The sequence below is a fragment of the Oncorhynchus kisutch genome, linkage group LG15 (assembly GCF_002021735.2).
Source record: "Oncorhynchus kisutch isolate 150728-3 linkage group LG15, Okis_V2, whole genome shotgun sequence".
Classification (NCBI taxonomy): Eukaryota; Metazoa; Chordata; class Actinopteri; order Salmoniformes; family Salmonidae; genus Oncorhynchus; species Oncorhynchus kisutch.
This window is the reverse complement of record NC_034188.2, coordinates 50,903,458-50,922,692: the sequence shown is the minus strand read 5'-3', so window position 1 is coordinate 50,922,692 and position 19,235 is coordinate 50,903,458. Positions and strand designations below refer to the sequence as shown.

The 19,235-nt window shown below is 41.0% G+C and overlaps 1 protein-coding gene across 1 annotated transcript in view; it reads right to left on the bottom strand.

Moving 5' to 3' along the window:
- The window catches only part of LOC109905416 (galaxin), a 39,002-nt gene that overhangs the window by 13,256 nt on the left and 6,511 nt on the right, over window positions 1–19,235 (bottom strand). Inside the window, exons 3-7 of the mRNA XM_031790462.1 lie at window positions 10,741–10,883; window positions 10,452–10,586; window positions 9,910–10,136; window positions 1,168–1,199; window positions 489–631 (exon numbers count right to left, since the gene is read on the bottom strand). Of these exons, the coding sequence (XP_031646322.1) occupies window positions 489–631; window positions 1,168–1,199; window positions 9,910–10,068 (334 nt within the window). The 5' untranslated portion in view covers window positions 10,069–10,136; window positions 10,452–10,586; window positions 10,741–10,883. The remainder of the gene's footprint in view (window positions 1–488; window positions 632–1,167; window positions 1,200–9,909; window positions 10,137–10,451; window positions 10,587–10,740; window positions 10,884–19,235) is intronic.

Sequence of the window (19,235 nt, the reverse complement as noted above, 5' to 3'; positions counted from 1 at the left end):
AGTAAATGAGGCTAAATCTTATCGCTGCCAGACAAGGCTCCACTGATAGCCAGGTGTAGCAGTGGTAAGATGTTGAGGCTGCTGTTGGGACAGCTTTATGTAGGCCGTTTGTGGGCACCGTTTGTCACCGTTATAGTGCAATTAATGTATTGTTTAGTGTTGTGTAGTGGCTTTGCTGGCATGCATCCCACTTGTTATTTTTTTCCCCCACCAAGATTTACATGCTAAGATTGGCACTGCTCTCAGACTCAGACTCGCAAAGATGCACCCCGAGTCCGAAAGATAGGGAAAATATTTTCCACTGTTTATTATAGTGGAAACGCACGCACACACACACACACACACACACACACACACACACACACACACACACACACACACACACACACACACACACACACACACACACACACACACACACACACACACACACACACACACACACACACACACACAGCAGATAAGTAGTAAACCTTGTGCTGTCTTACCTGGAGTATGGCTGAGTGTTCCATCACAGCAGGTCTGGTCATGTGAGTAACTTTGTCCCTGGAGAGATGTAGGGTTCACACAGCAACGTTCTGTTATTGGGTTAAAGCAGTCACTTTGACCACAAGGCTTCTCCCCAGGCATACTGCATGTGGAGAAACAGACACACACACACAATTAGATGCATAATAAACATGTACATAAAGACACACATAAACAAACCATAAACATAATTATATGTACACAAAACCACATGCTCAAGCTCAGTTACTCTTTTATTTATTTTTTAAATAATCCATAAGCATGTTTTTAATTATTCCACCCCTCTCAGACAAAAAGGTTGACAGTTAAAGGTTGAGGTTATCATAATATCAATGTGCTTGCCGGCAGACCATTCCAATGTCTCGGGCCAAGACCAAGAGCCTAAACCCACAAGGAAAATAAAACTATTTGTAACACCTACAAAGAACCTTCAGAAAAGCTGACATGTTTAAAATATATATATATATATATATATATTGCATCATTTAAAACAGGTGTCATTCCCATTGTGGCTTTGACCCAAAATGACCACTTATGATTTTATAACCTGAATGTAAATGAAATGGTTGAATTGAACATTGAATAAAGAAAGTTAGACATGAGGTTCAGTGTATGGTTGAAGGGAAAAGGAAACCTTACCAGTTTGGAGAACTCTGAGCAATTGTTTTGTTCTGAAAAATAGAAAGAACAAAATACACACAAAGATGACAAACCATCATAATGTGAAGTTTCATTACAACCATACAAAACGAGTAGGTTGCCTTTTACTAACATTAAACATTGTCCTTTCAGATTAGATATTTCTTAACATTCAGTTTTTCACTGATATTTGCTTCATGTACAAGTAAAGGCATTGTGGTAGGAAAAGGTTCACAAAAAAAAGAGAGGCATGGCATAGGCTATCACAAATCCCTGGCCATAGAGAGGCTTTTATTCTCTATTTTGGTTAGGACAGGGTGTGACTGGGGTGGGCTTTCTAGTTTCTTTATTTCTATGTTTTCTATTTCTTTGTGTTTGGCCGGGTGTGGTTCTCAATCAGAGGCAGCTGTCTATCGTTGTCTCTGATTGAGAACCATACTTAGGCAGCTTTTTCCCCACCTGTGCTTTGTGGGTAGTTATTTTCTGTTTTGTGTTTCTGCACCTGACAGAAATGTTCGTTGTCGTTTTGCACTTTGTTATTTTGTTTCAGTGGTCAAGTGTTTTGAAAATAAATCATGAACACGTAGCACGCTGCGCTTTGGTCGTCTTCTTCAGACGAGCGTGACATAGGCTAGACATAACATCAAACAAAACAGCCTCCCCACCCTCCCCAGCTGAGGGACAGGGCTGGAGAAATGTAATCACTCTCTAATTCATAGAAAGAATCAATGGGTACATATTATTCATTTATATGTCCAAAAATTGATGTAGCAACTGCTGATTGCCCCTTTAAGGACTTTTAACACCCTTCCACATTACATAACCCCCCCATATACTCAATATTACACATCCCCTTAATATCCAAAATACCTGAATATTGCACATCCCTATAACCTCCCTTTTATATTACACACTTGGTTACATTTCACTGTAGTTCACTATCACATATTCACTAATGAGTGAGTCCAAATGTAGGGTGATGATGGCGCCGACAGACATGGCAGCTCTGCTTCTAGCTCCTAAGCAACTTCACAGTATTTCATTTTTTTGTGTGTTATTTCTTACATTATTAACCCAGAAGGTTTTTTGTGTTATTACATACTGCCGGAAATAACTTTGGATATCAGAGCGGCGGTAACTCACCAAAATTATGACCAGAAATATGACTTTCCCGAATTGGATCCTTTGTTCGTACACCCCAGGGCAATGAACTTATCCCAGAGGCTGCTCCAAGACGCCACCAGAGGAGAAGAGATATTCAGAGATATACTTCTAGTCCAGTGCGACCTGCCACCGCTTCCGAGTATTTTACTCACTACTGTTTAGTCCCTGGATAATAAAGTAGATGAGCTCAGGGCGAGGATCTCCTTCCAGAGAGACATCAGGGACTGTAACATACTCTGTTTCACGGAATCATGGCTCCTTCCAGATATACTGTCACCGTCCATACAGCCAGCTGGGTTCTCAGTACATCGCGCAGGCAGGAATAAAGACCTCTCCTCGAAGATGAAAGGCGGTTGTTTATGTTTCATGATTAGCTAATCATGGTGTGCTTGTGATAATGTACAGGAACTTAAGTCCTTTTGTTCTCCCAGCCTAGAATATCTCCCAATCAAATGTCCACCATATTACCTCCCAAGAGCATTTGCTTCGGTTATAGTCACAGCCATGTATATTCCCCCTCGAGCCGATACCATAACGGCCCTCACTGAACTTTGTGCAGTGTCCTGAGGCCACATTTATTATTGGCAATTCAACGGCTCAGACACGAGACGTATGTGGCAGGGTCTACAGACAATCACGGATTACAAAGGGAAAGCCAGGCACGTTGCGGACACCTACGTCTTGCTTCTGAACAAGCTAAACACCTTCATTGCCCACTTTGAGGATAACACAGTGCCACCAACGTGGTCCGCTTCCAAGGACTGTGGGCTCTCGTTCTTCGTGGCCGACGTGAGTAAGACATTTAGGAGTGTTAACTCTCGCAAGGTTGCCGGCCCAGACGGTATCCCTAGCCGTGTCCTCAGAGCATGCGCAGACCAGCTGGCTGGAGTGTTTACGGACATATTCAATCTCTCCCGATCCCAGTCTGCTGTCCCCACTTGCGTCAAGATGTTCACCATTGCTCCTTTACCCAAGAAAGCAAAGTTAACTGAACTAAATTACTATTGCCCCGTAGCACTCACTTCTGTTATCATTAAGTATTTTGAGAGGCTAGTTAAGGATCATATCATCTCCACCTTACCTGACACCCTTGACCCACTTCAATTTGCATACCGCCCCAATAGATTCACAGATGATGCACTCACCATTGTACTGCACACTGCCCTTTCCCATCTGGACAAGAGGAATACAAGTGTAAGAATACTGTTCGTTGACTAAAGCTCAGCCTTCAACACCATAGTACCCTCCAAGCTCATCATTAAGCTCGGGGCCCTGGGTCTGAACCCCGCCCTTTGCAACTAGGTACTGGACTTCCTGACGGGCAGCCTCCAGGTGGTGAAGGTAGGAAACAATACCTCCACTATGCTGATCCTCAACACAGGGGCCCCACAAGGGTGCATGCTCAGCCCCCTCCTGCACTCTCAGTTCACCCATGACCCATTACACGATGGCGCCGGAGGAGAGGGCTGCCGTATTATTGGCTCTTAACCAACCATGCTATTTTGTTTGTTTTTTCGCTTTGTTCGTAACTTGTTTTGTACATAATGTTGCTGCTACCGTCTCTTATGACCGAAAAGAGTTTCTGGACATCAGAACTGCGATTGCTCACCTCAAGCTGGACAAAGAGTTCTTCTTCAAAGAGTCGGGCGGGAGGGATATACTACTACAGACACCTGACCAGGCCCAGATCCCTGTGATTCGCTGGAGAAGGAAACAGAGATTTCATGGAAAAAGATCAGGGTGCCTTGGGAGGAACAGGCAAAGAGTAGCTAATCTGCCCTTGCCTTTCATCCTGTGAGCTGATGTTCAACCGCTGGAAAATAAATGGGACGAGCTGAAAGCATGTATGCCCTACCAACGGGACAATAAAAACTGTAATATCTTACATTTCACTGAGTCATGACTGAACGACGACATTAAGAAAGGCTGGTCATGACTCACATCAACACCATTATCCCACAAACCCTAGACCTACTTCAATTTGCATACCGCCCAAACAGATCCACAGATGTTGCAATCTCTATTGCACTCCACACTGCCCTTTCACACCTGGACAAAAGGTACTGTATGTGAGAATGCTATTCATTGACTACAGCTCAGCGTTCAACACCATAGCTTAGTGATGAGCTTTGAGGGCACTAAGGACCCTGGGACTAAACACCTCCCTCTGCAACTGGATCCTGTACTTCCTGATGGGCCGCCCCCAGGTGGTAAGGATAGGTAACAAGACATCTGCCATGCTGATCATCAACACGGGGGCCCCTCGGGGGTGTGTGCTCAGCTCCCTCCTGTACTTCCTGTTTACTCATGATGGCACGGCCAGGCACGACTCCAACACCATCATTAAGTTTGCTGATGACACAACAGTGGCAGGCAACTGATCACCGACAACAACGAGACAGCCTATAAGGAGGTGGTCAGAGACCTGACCATGTGGTGCAAGGACAACAACCTCTTACTCAATGTGATCAAGACAAAGGAGATGATTGTGGACTACAGGAAAAGGAGGACCGAACATGTCCCCATTCTTGTCGACTGCGCTGTGGTGGAGCAGGTTGAGTGCGTCAAGTTCCTTGGCATCCACATCACCAACAAACTAACATTGTCCAAGCACACCAAGACAGTTGTGAAGAGGCCACGACAAAACCTATTCCCCCTCAGGAGACTGAAAAGATTTGGCATGGGTCCTCAGACCCTCAAAACGTTTTACAGCTTGGGCATTCGTCACTTCCTTGAAGTAGAAGATTTCAGCCTGGGAGTGCTCAGTGTGTGCAACAGGTAAGGGGAGCCTTGAGAGGCCTTCTGCACTGCAGTGCTGCTCAGATCTTCTGAACTTGATATCGTAGTGGTGAGCAGATAACAATGATGCCCATCGCTGCACGCAGCTGGCTGCAAGCGATGGAATGCCGGTGTGGGGACCAAAGATGGAGGTGAGGGGTCTTTGTTCCGTCAGCAGTGTGAATCGTCGGCCAAACAGAAACTGATGAAATGTCTTAACTCCAAACACAATGGCGAGTGCTTCACGCTCTATCTGTGCATAATTGCTCTCGGCTTTACTTAAGGTCCGTGACAACCCTCCAGGCAAGCTTCAATGCCATACAACTCTCCTTCCGTGGCCTCCAATTGCTCTTAAATACAAGTAAAACTAAATGCATGCTCTTCAACCGATCGCTACCTGCACCTACCCGCCTGTCCAACATCACTACTCTGGACGGCTCTGACTTAGAATACGTGGACAACTACAAATACTTAGGTGTCTGGTTAGACTGTAAACTCTCCTTCCAGACCCATATCAAACATCTCCAATCCAAAGTTAAATCTAGAATTGGCTTCCTATTTCGCAACAAAGCATCCTTCACTCATGCTGCCAAACATACCCTTGTAAAACTGACCATCCTACCAATCCTCGACTTTGGCGATGTCATTTACAAAATAGCCTCCAATACCCTACTCAACAAATTGGATGCAGTCTATCACAGTGCAATCCGTTTTATCACCAAAGCCCCATATACTACCCACCATTGCGACCTGTACGCTCTCGTTGGCTGGCCCTCGCTTCATACTCGTCGCCAAACCCACTGGCTCCATGTCATCTACAAGACCCTGCTAGGTAAAGTCCCCCCTTATCTCAGCTCGCTGGTCACCATAGCATCTCCCACCTGTAGCACACGCTCCAGCAGGTATATCTCTCTAGTCACCCCCAAAACCAATTCTTTCTTTGGCCGCCTCTCCTTCCAGTTCTCTGCTGCCAATGACTGGAACGAACTACAAAAATCTCTGAAACTGGAAACACTTATCTCCCTCACTAGCTTTAAGCACCAACTGTCAGAGCAGCTCACAGATTACTGCACCTGTACATAGCCCACCTATAATTTAGCCCAAACAACTACCTCTTTCCCAACTGTATTTAATTTTTATTTATTTATTTATTTTGCTGCTTTGCACCCCATTATTTTTTTATTTCTACTTTGCACATTCTTCCATTGCAAAACTACCATTCCAGTATTTTACTTGCTATATTGTACTTACTTTGCCATCATGGCCTTTTTTGCCTTTACCTCCCTTCTCACCTCATTTGCTCACATTGTATATAGACTTGTTTATACTGCATTATTGACTGTATGTTTGTTTTTACTCCATGTGTAACTCTGTGTCGTTTTATCTGTCGAACTGCTTTGCTTTATCTTGGCCAGGTCGCAATTGTAAATGAGAACTTGTTCTCAACTTGCCTACCTGGTTAAATAAAGGTAAAATAAAAAAATAAAAAATAAATAAATGTGAAAGCAATTGGCCTTTCTTCACCTGATGGCATGATGTGTGAGACAACCGCGCCAACGCCATAAGGCGATTCATCACATGCCAACCGTAATGGCAAGTTGGGGTTGAAGTGGGTTAGGGCCTCTGACTGAGCTAAGGCTGTTTTCACTTTCTTGAAGGCCTCCTCACATCTGTCTGTCCACTTCAACTGTTTGGTTTTGTTCAAAAGTGCATGCAGTGGCTTTAACATGTTAGCTAGGTTTGGCACAAACTTTGCGTAGTATGTCAGTAGTAGAATTCGGTATCATTGAACGCTGACAACCGACAAAGAATGACAACCGCCGAAACATCTATTCTATAACGACATGAATGAATGTCACTCTGAACTATCCATTCTAACCACGGCAGAGAGAGAGAGAGAGAGGACGGACACTCTCCAACAGAAACAACAGAGATCCCGACAACACAATGAGCATAAATATTTGGAAGCTAAAAATTACATTTAATATTTTCACCAATACATTTAAATTGAACATGTGAATCCGATAACTACAATGTGTAAACTTTCCACTGTAGAGTTTATGTCATCCAATCATTGATGACAATGTCTCAGATGACAACCGAACTTACATCATATTCATTAAGTACCAACGCATACGTTCAACTGGTCGGATTACGAAAATATGGTTCAATTCCCCCCACCTTCTGATGTTCCCAGAATGTCTATATAAAACAAGGGATTTTCAAATGTCACATCACTAGGGTAGAGAGAGGAAAAAGTTCATGCAGTGGCTTTAACATGTTAGCTAGGTTTGGCACAAACTTTGCGTAGTATGTCAGTAGTAGAATTCGGTATCATTGAACGCTGACAACCGACAAAGACTGACAACCGCCGTTACAAAGTGGCTCAGTGACTCGTGTTTGCATCTCAATGTGAAAAAAACTGTTTGCATGTTCTTCACAAAGAGGGCAACAGATGCTACTAAGCCAGATGTCTATGTGTCAGGGGAGAAGCTCCAGGTGGTATCCGATTTTAAGTACCTTGGCATCATACTTGATTCCAACCTCTCTTTTAAAAAGCATGTGAAAAAGGTAATTCAAATAACCAAATTCAACCTAGCTAATTTCTGATTTATACGAAATTGTTTGACTACAGAGGTAGCAAAACTGTACTTCAAATCTATGATACTCCCCCACTGAACATACTGCTTGACTAGTTGGGCCCAAGCTTGCTGTACAACATTAAAACCTATTCAGTCTGTCTACAAACAGGCTCTCAAAGTGCTTGATAGGAAGCCCAATAGCCATCATCATTGTCACATCCTTAGAAAGCATGAGCTCTTGAGTTGGGAAAATCTTGTGCAATACACCGACGCATGTCTTGTATTCAAGATCCTTAATGGCCTGGCTCCCCCTCGACTCAATATTTTTGTTAAACAGAAAACCCAGACATATGGCAGCAGATCCACAAGGTCTGCCATGAGAGGTGACTGTATAGTTCCCCTAAGGAAAACCACCTTTAGTAAATCTGCATTCTCTGTGAGAGCTTCCCATGTCTGGAATACACTGCCATCAGACACACATAACTGCACCACATATCACACTTTCACAAAATGCTTGAAGACATGGCTAAAGGTCAATCAGATTTGTGAACCTGGTCCCTAGCTGTGTGTTGCCGCTCTCCATGTTGTCTGTAGCTTGTGAGGTGTGGAAACACTTTGTTGCTTTTATGAATTTTGTCTTGCTGCTTTTTGTTTTATGTTGCTCTGTCTGTATGCTACGTCTTGCTTGTCCTATGTTGCTCTGTCTGTATGCTATGTCTTGCTTGTCCTATGTTGCTATGTCTTGCTTGTTCTATGTTGCTATTGTCTATATTGTAATTGTTTTTAATAACCTGCCCAGGGACTGCGGTTGAAAATTTGCCGGCTGGCTAAAACCGGCACTTTTACTGAAACGTTGTTTAATGTGCACTGTCCCTGTAAAAATAAAAAAATAAACTCAAACATCTATTCTATAACGACATGAATGAATGTCACTCTGAACTATCCATTCTAACCATGGCAGAGAGAGAGAGAGAGGACGGACACTCTCCAACAGAAACAAGCTTTTCAACAGAGATCCCGACAACACAATGAGCATAAATATTTGGAAGCTAAAAATTACATTTAATATTTTCACCAATACATTTATATTGAACAACAGTTCCATGTGAATCCGATAACTACAATGTGTAAACTTTCCACTGTAGAGTTTGTCATCCAATCATTGATGACAATGTCTCAGATGACAACCGAACTTACATCATATTCATTAAGTACCAACGCATACGTTCAACTGGTCGGATTACGAAAATATGGTTCAATTCCCCCCACCTTCTGATGTTCCCAGAATGTCTATATAAAACAAGGGATTTTCAAATGTCACATCACTAGGGTAGAGAGAGGAAAAAGCGGGGAGAGGTATTTATGACCGTCATAAACCTACCCCCAGGCCAACTTCATGACACTAGGCTGCGCAATAGATTAAATGTTGTTCCTCTCATAACAGTCAAAAATGTTGGAACGCTTCTTCCTCGTCACCAGTTTTGTTGTATAGCACACTGTATTACTAATACATCTAATACAAGGACAGGATATGAGACGGGAGTAGAAATTAATGTGGGCATTGTTTAATGCGTTTCACATGAAGAACATTCCAAGCATTTTAACGTAGGTAAGCAAGGGGGGTTACAGGTACCCTAAAGGGACAAAACTAGAATATCAATGCACAACAGATCACCAAGGCCATCCCCTACCCGAGCCACGGCCTGTTCAACCCGCTATCATCCAGAAGGCAAGCTCAGTACAGGTGCATCAAAGCTGGGACCGAGAGACTGAAAAACAACTTCGATCTCAAGGCCCTCAGACTGTTAAATAGCCATCACTTGCCAGCTACCACCCAGTTACTCAACCCTGCACCTTAGAGGCTGCTTCCCAATGTACATAGACATGGAATCACTCGTCACTTTAAATGGAACACTAGTCACTTTAATAATGTTTATATACTGCTTTACTCATTTCATAGGTGTATACTGTATTCTAGTGTATTTTTTTCAATGCCACTCAGACATTGCTTAATTCCATTATTTTACTTTTAGATTTGTGTGTATTGTTGTGATACCACCTCACTGTTGGAGCTAGGAACACAAGCATTTTACTACACCCGCAATAACATCTGCTAAATATGTGTACGTGACCAATATATATTGATTTTGATTTGATGCCCCTAATGTTCTTTTATGTTCAGAAGGTTCAGTGCGTATGGCACAAATATGTTTTGTACCTGAACAGTTTCCGCTCGGAGAGTTTTTCGCACTTCCTGGATGGCACAGCAGCTTGCATTGAGAGGCTGAGTGTTTAATGGTTCAGTGATGTGGTGGCAGCAGCAGTGGCTTCGCGGATCATACTGTTGGTCTCCACAGCACAGGTGGTGATGGGACATTTTGGTCAGGACCTTCCTTCCTTTATCGACAGGTCCACAGCAGAGCTGGTGGTCTTTATTGTAAAGCTCTGGGGAACAGGTAATAAGGATTGATCAAGTGCTTTCAAGCGCTCAGGTCAAGTGTTACAAGGTTGACAATGTGAAAGTGAACATAAGAGCCATGAGGTGCAAGTGAAAAATTAGGATGTCACAAAGACTTAGCATGAGAGAATTGGGAAACATCTCACAAACAGCTTTCGGAGGAGACAGACCTCTATGGTAAAAACAGTAAAACAACAGCACCTGTTTTTATGGTTTTGGGAAGAATAAAAAAAAACACAACTACGTAATCGATGATGACAGCAAAGACGTCAATAGATGTGATTAGACCTGATCTCGCTTACCTTTTCCACAACACTTGGAATGGGGTTGGGTCCTGGTTATAATCTGTAAGTCACAGCATAGCTGGTTGAGTGGATCATAGGCCCTAGAGCCACAGCAATCTGACACCAGCTGGCTCACATGCGGAGTCAGCTGACCTGCAAGAAATGGTTGAATCACAGATAAACACATATCAAGCATATCAAAACAAAAGTTGGAAGGTGCTGAGAAAATAATGTTTTCACAGTTATCAGGTTAGAGTGAAGAGATGCAGTGGGATACTGCTAGGAGACATGACTCTGTCTATCTCACCATCACAACATGAAGCCTGGATGAGGTTGAAGGACCTCTTTCCACAGCAGGACTGCCCAGCCCCCTCATGCCGTTCTCCTTCACAGCAGGTGAACTCTAGAATGTCAATGTTCACCCTGGTGCATACTTGATCTCTGGGAGACCTGCAAGGCAGAGGCTCATCTTCATGTCTATAAGGCATTATGTGCAGCACATACACTCTTTAAAAAAACATGTTATCTAGAACCTCTCTGGGATATGTGGGACGGTAGCGTCCCACTTGGCCAAAAGCCAGAGAAAATGCAGAGCGCCAAATTCAAATAATTTCCTATAAAAATCTAACTTTCATGAAATCACACATGTAAGATACCAAATTAAAGCTACACGTGTTGTGAATCCAGCCAACATGTCAGATTTCAAAAAGGCTTTTCAGCGAAAGCAATCGATTATCTGAGGATAGCACCTCCATAAACAAAAGAGAGAATACATTTCAACCCTGCAGGCGCGACGAGCTTCTTCTGTTGGCACTCCAATATGTCCCATAAACATCACAAATGGTCCTTTTGTTCGATTAATTCCGTCCATATATATCCAAAATGTCCATTTATTTGTCGAGTTTGTTCCAGAAACACACAGGTTCCAACTTGCGCAATGTGACTACAAAATATCTCAAAGGTTACCTGTAAACTTTGCCAAAACATTTCAAACTACTTTTGTTATACAACTTTAGGTATTTTTTTTAAAGTAAATAATTGATCAAATTGAAGACAGGGTGATCTGTGTTCAATACAGGAAGAAAACAAACTGAAGCATGCTTTCTGGTCATGCTCCTCTAACAAACAGTACACATGAAGTGACCCTCGTTCAAGATGGCCGTACTTCTTCATTACACAAAGGACATCCAGTGGAAGCGGTAGGAACTGCAAGCAAGTCCCTTAGAAATTTCACAGTCCCTTAGAAATGTGGATTCCCAATGAAAATCTATTGAAAAGAGGTTGAACTCAAAAAAAAAAAAGAATCTGAATGGTTTGTCCTCTGGGTTTCGCCTGCTACATACAGTGGGGAGAACAAGTTTTTGATACACTGCCGATTTTGCAGGTTTTCCTACTTACAAGGCATGTAGAGGTCTGTAATTTTTATCATAGGTACACTTCAACTGTGAGAGACGGAATCAAAAAAAAAAATGTTTTAATCCAGAAAATCACATTGTATGATTTTAAGTAATTAATTAGCATTTTATTGCATGACATAAGTATTTGATCACCTACCAACCAGTAAGAATTCCGGCTCTCACAGTTTGTTTTTCTTTAAGAAGCCCTCCTGTTCTCCACTCATTACCTGTATTAACTTTTTATGGCTGCAGGGGCAGTATTGAGTAGCTTGGATGAAAAGGTGCCCATTGTAAACGGCCAGCTCCTCAGTCTCAGTTGCTAATATATGCATATTATTATTATTATTATTAGTATTGGATAGAAAACACTCTAAAGTTTCCAAAACTGTCAAAATATTGTCTGTGAGTATAACAGAACTGATATTGCAGGCAAATCCCTGAGGAAAATCAAAACAGGAAGTGGCTTCTATTTTAAACTCCATGTTCCATAGCCTCCCGTTGCTCCATTTAAAGGGATATGAACCAGATTCCTTTTCCTATCGCTTCCTCAAGGTGTCAACAGTTTTCAGACATAGTTTCAGGCTTTTATTTTGAAAAATTAGCCTGAACGATAACATCGCGTCAAGTGGTCACACTTGTATCAAATACTTGTTCTCCCCACTGTAAGTTCTGTTATACTCACAGACATGATTCAAAAAGTTTTAGAAGCTTCAGAGTGTTTTCTAGCCAAATGTACTAATAATATGCATATCTTATCTTCTGGGGATGAGCAGCAGGCAGTTAAATTTGGGCATGCTTTTCATCCAAAATTCCAAATCCTGCCCCCTTTCCTAGAGAAGTTATTAACGGTTCTTTGGCTGTGCCCATATAGGAGAACCATTTGAAGGACCATTTTTGGTTCCAGGTAGAAACTTTGAATTCCATGTAGAACTCGTTCCACAGAGGGTTCTACATCGAACCCAAAGGTGTTATAACAGGAACCAAAAAGAGTTCCACCTGGAACCAAAAAGGGTTCTTCAAATGGACATACTATGGGGGCAGCCAAAGAACCCCTTTGGAACTGTTTTTTCTAAGAGTAACTAGACATAGACATAGAGTGGAAATGCAATCCTCACATATACAGGTCATGATGACACATCTTAATTAAAGAAAGGTAGTAGGATGAAGTTGACCCTAAACCAAAGCACTGTCACAACGCGGTATATTGTACAGGGACAGCTGCAGCAGGAGCGAACTCCTCTGTAGGCTGCTCACGGAGAAAGTCGGGAAGGCTGTAATTTTTTGATTATAGGCCATGTTAATATTTTATCACATCTTGATACCTCTTCTTCACAAAATAAATCTGAGCTGCATGCAATTGAACAAGTCACAGGAAGCTTGAGCTGCATTCATTCATAGGTAAGAACAGAATATTGTATGTGGGCCTCTATCCTACAGAAATGGGTTCACTCTATGTACTAAAATAAATGAGTTCATATCGGCAAAATTTTGTATAAAATATTTGGATGGTTAAAGGCTGACGTGGTCGTTTAAATTTTAAAAAACCACTATGTAACATGGCTATAGAATTGGAAACACTGTGATTTTAGTGTGTGCAGAACGGCTGGCTGTGAAACTCTTTAAACCAGTCTATATTGACTTACTATATCTAGACCTAGGCAATATCTAGTTTTTTACCATGTAGACAGAATAAATAAAACAGGGATATGTGGATTACTTGAAAAATCTTGAATTGAAATTGACAAAAAAAAAGAGACATACATTACCAGTCAAAAGTTTGGACACCTACTCATTCCAGGGTTTTTCTTTATTTTTACTATTTTCTACATTGTAGAATAATAGTGAAGATATCTAAACTATTAAATAACACATGGAATCACGTAGTAACCAAAAATGTGTTAAACAAATATATTTTATATTTGAGATTCTTCAAAGTAGCCTCCCTTTGCCTTGATGACAGCTTTGCACAATCTTGGCATTCTCTCAACCAGCTTCATGAGCTAGTAACCTGGAATGCTTTTACATTTACAGGTGTGCCTTGTTAAAAGTTAATTTGTGGAATTTCTTTCCTTCTTAATGCTTTTGAGCCAATCAGTTGTGTTGAGACAACGTAGGGGTGGTATACAGAAGATAGCCCTATTTGGTAGAAGACCAAGTCCATATTATGGCAAGAACAGCTCAAATAAGCAAAGAGAAATGACATTCCATCAGTCAATCCGGAAAATGTCAAGAACTTTGAAAGTTTCTTAAAGTGCAGTTGCAAAAACCATCAAGCCCTATGATGAAACTTGCTCTCATGAGGACCGTCACAGGAAAGGAAGACCCAGAGTTACCTCTGTTGCAGAGGATAAGTTCATTAGAGTTACCTGCCTTAGAAATTGCATCCCAAATAAATGCTTCACAGAGTTCAAGTAACAGCCACATCTCAATATCAACTGTTCAGAGGAGACTGCGTGAATCAGGCCTTCGTGGTCGAATTGCTGCAAAGAAACCACTACTAAAGGACACTAATAAGAAGATGAAACTTGTTTGGGCCAAGAAACATGAGCAATGGACATTAGACCGGGGGAAATCTGTTTTTTGGTCAGATGAGTCCAAATTCAAGATTTTTGGTTCCAACCGCCGTGTCTTTGTGAGACACAGAGTAGGTTAACGGATGATCTCCACATGTGTGGTTCCCACCATGAAGCATGGAGGAGGAGGTGCCATGGTGTGGGGGTGCTTCGCTGGTGACACTGTCTGAGTCATTTAGAATTCAAGGCACACTTAACCAGCATGGCTACCACAGCATTCTGCAGCGATACGCCATCCCATCTGGATTGCGCTTAGTGGGACTTGTTTTTCAACAGGACAATGACCCAACACAGCTCCAGGCTGTGTAAGGGCTTTTGAACCAAGAAGGCGAGTGATGGAGTGCTGCATCAGATGACCTGGCTTCCACAATCATCCGACTCCACCCAATTCATATGGTTTGGGATGAGTTGGACCGCAGAGTGAAGGAAAAGCAGCCAACAAGTGCTCAGCATATGTGGGAACTCCTTCAAGAAAAGCATTCCAGGTGAAGCTGGTTGAGATAATGCCAAAAGTGTGCAAAGCTGTCGTGAAGGCAAAGGGTGGCTACTAACTATAAAATATATTTAAATTTGTTTAACACTTTTTTGATTACTACATCATTCCATGTGTTTTTTCATAGTTTTGATGTCTTCACTATTATTTTACAATGTAGAAAACAGTGAAAAATAATAGGGCCTCCAGGGTGGCGCAGTGGTTAAGGGTGCTGTACTGCAGCACCAGCTGTGCCATCATTCTTATTTATACCTTTTTTTGGAAGTACATACCGGCCGTAACTGGAGAAAATGAAGATAGTTGCTCAGCGAAACTCCACAATTGGAGACTTTGGGTTCGCGCCCAGGCTCAGGTCCGTGGGGTGACGCACTGTGTTTTTCTGTGGCTTGGTGGTGACCTAACATAATCGTTTGTGGTGCTTTCGCTGTAAAGACTATTTGAAATCGGGCACAGTGGTGGGATTAACAACAAGATTAGCTTTAAAATGGTATGAGATATATGTATGTTTGAGGAATTTTAATTATGAGATTTCTGTTGTTTTGAATTTGGCGCCCTGCACTTTCACTGGCTGTTGTCATATCGATCCCGTTAACGAGATTTCAGCCCTAAGAAGTTTTAATAAAAATGTGTGCAAGTACTTTCAATGGTTTGTTCATTTCATTTTTCCAACTAATTTAAATACTTTTTAAGTGATTATAATTTACTCAATTGTAATAATATTTCGCTCTACTTAATAATTGTGAACACTTGCAACAACTTGTGACTCCGATTCTGGGAAATTCCAAATGTTTTACTCTGTGATTATTTTACACAGTGCTGTATGCATGTTTGAAGAAAAAAAAGTATATTTCTAAATTAGTATTAAGCAGCTTGTTGTGCCCTGAGGTGTAATGGATCATGATGAACGGATGTCAAAACAGTCAGACCACGCATTCACACCATCACTACCCTTACAGATGTCGGCAAATACAGCACACTGAAATACTTGTAGTTCCTCTCTAGTTACTGCTGGTGAATTGAGAACCGTGCTCAACAAAATGGTTTAAAATGGAAAATGATCTAAATACATTCAGAAAAATGTTAAACATTCATGTTTGTGTAACACTAATATTTTGGGTTAGTGTTTACCTGTAAGAATTATCTGTAAGAAATAGTACAAATGTTGAATTATAACGTGTGTTCAAATGTATGTACTAAATATTTTGAATGAAATCATTGGTTTTAAAAATGTATCTCACCCCTTAATGAAAGGGGAAGCTGTCTTTTCTCTCACGCCCTGGTCTGTCGCAGAGAAATGCAATGTCTTTTAAAAAACAATGTATTATTTTATAGTCTTTCCTACAATGGTATGTTAGAAACATTACTGGTTATTAAAGTTTGTAATGATGTACAACTGTAGGCCTCCAATGTTTTTACATAAAACACTCGTGATGCATGTTTAAATATTAGGAACATTTGGTAATTAATTCTTAACATCTTAAAAAAGTTTGTACTAAATATTTTGGAATTAAATAAAAGGAATTTAAAACAGTATCTCACCCTTTAACGATAGGAAAATGTATTTTACATCATCACCCCGGTCTGTCGCGAAGAAAAAAGACGCGGAAAATCAGGTTGTGAGTGTGCGAGTAACGGGCCAGTAGGAGGGTGTGTGTGTGTGTGTGTGTGTGTGTGTATGTGTATGTGTATGTGTATGTGTATGTGTGTCGGTGTGTGTGCATCTGCACTCAAGGCACTTTCTCTCTGTAGGGGATCGTTTGAAACCAAGGTTTGCACTATCATGCATACAGCATGTCCAGATATCTGACGACCCCCCCGGGGTTAAACATTGATATTTCTAAATCAGAGCCCGGTGCCCCCACCCCGGTTGTAGACAAAATGTCTCGACATCCCCTCCTGTTGTTTGAATTCACTGCCTTTGTTCTCTAAACCAAATATACAGGGTGTTGCATACATGATATCTCCCGAAAAAATGCCCAGCACGTCCCTGTAAACTCATTCCGTACTTTCTCTAGTTAGGGACACGAAAGCGGAGCGAGTCTAGTGGAGCATACTTTAACACTATGTTAGCACAGCTTTAGCTTCAAGCCAACTTGACCCGCTTATTGATTAGAAAGTATGAATAGAAACCAAGGCCAACTATATTGAATCTGTGATTAGAAACGATAATTAGAAGCTATGACAAAACTATGATAATAAACTATAAACAACTATGAAGACAGGGCGGTGTGTGCGTGAATGATGACCTATTATTTAAGTGTGGAATATATTCTCTCTCTCTCTCAGGCTATGAAAAAGACAAAAGATAGGACATTGACTCCTGAGTGTTGAACTTATGCCCACTCTACAGCAACCCTGGTTGTTTTATGACCCTGAGGGTCATCTACAAACGTTGGAACATCTACAACTATTGAAGATGCAAAAAGGGGTTTTCAGAAATACATTTGGTTTGCAGATATGTATTATTATAAAAAATAATCTAACATTATTATCATAATCTTTAGTATTATTTTGTTACATGTGAGACATAACCAGAAATGTCAACATAGACAATTTACAAGAATGTGTTTACCAGGCTGTGATGAAAACACTTTAAAGGAGCTCTAATTCAAACATGCAAGGATATATATTTGATACAATTACCCCCTTTAAAACTGTTGCTGCAATATCACTTCTCAATGTGTACATTTCAAGCTTTCAACAACGATAAACCAACCATCTCTATTATGTTTCTCAGACTAACACACTGTTGAGGTTCCTATTTAGTAAAGAAACAACCACTAAGACAAAACACAAAAAGTTGTAATATAAGCTGTATACATGTCATTCTATACGGAAAACAGGTACATTTTGAAAGATTATGATGTTGATGTGATTTTTAATTCATCTCTCAATTTAGGATAATACTGTTTATTTTATACTTTACTTCAATTGTATTATTTATCATGTCTCATACTCAGCTAATATAATACCAAGCCATGCAAACAGCTATGGAATTAACCCAGAACAGGTGTGTGTCTTTTTTTGGATCAATAATTGATCAAGAATTCCCAATAGGCTTGTGTCACGCCCTAACCATAGTTTGCTTTGTATGTTTATAGGTTTTGTTTGGTCAGGGTGTGATCTGAGTGGGCATTCTATGTTGTATGTCTAGTTTTTCTGTTTCTGTGTTTGGCCTGATATGGTTCTCAATCAGAGGCAGGTGTTAGTCGTTATCTCTGATTGGGAACCATATTTAGGTAGCCTGTTTTGTTATTGTGGGTGATTGTCTATGTTAGTTGCTTGTGTCAGCACATTTGGAATATAGCGTCACGGTCGTTGTTCATTTATTGTTTTGTTCAGTTTACTTCGTGTTTTCGTCATCCATTAAAACGTTGCGTTCACACCACGCTGCGCTTTGGGCCCGCTTCTTACGACGATCGTGACAGCTTGATCTGATCCTCAACCCTATTACGACAGCATATAATGCACAGTCATATACAAAACCATAAAACTCTGACAAGAAAACAATGAAAACCTTAACACGACTACACGCATTGCCATTATTTTAGTTACCATCCACCAATGGTTGAATTTGGTACTTTTTCTTTGTACATGCACCAAGCCGCCAAGTGGCTGACAACTGTATTCTTAATGAGAAATATAGTCTAATAAACAAATGTCTGCATAATGAAAGACATGAAAACTGTATCCAACAATGTATTTCGATCTGTATAAATGTTGATTTTGTCAGTAAGGTCACTGAGACTAACAATAGACAATAGTTATTGTGGGAGGTTTAGGGTTAAAATATATGGGAAGGATCAGGAATGTTAGAGATTTGGTCACAGTGGCGATTTTGAAAGAGGGAGGTTAAAACCACAAAGTAATAGGTTGGTAAGAGATCCTAAAGGTAATTTCATATTTCAGTTTAGGGGGTTATTAACTTTATGGAAAACAATAATCACACTATGTGGATTATAAACATGTACATACATAGAGAGCCAACACATCAAGATCTAACAGAGATGAGTGGTGATTCATAGTACATCAGGAGTCTTCTGTAACCTGCAATACGTGTTAAATATGTTTTACATACATCCATGACTGAATAGTTTCACAAACTCCCTTTAAAGGGTTTGTAAGAAAGTTGTAACAGGCCTCATTCAACAGTCTAGAGATTAACCTAGAGACACCAAAACATCAACGTTTAGAGCAGCTTGGAGATTATTACCCATGTAAGGGGGGGGGGGGGGGGGGGGGGGGGGCAAAGAGCTGATTTACCCAACTCTGTACAAACCCGACACTGGGTATGATAACTCTGACGCGTACGTCTAATGATTATTGTAGATGTTTACAA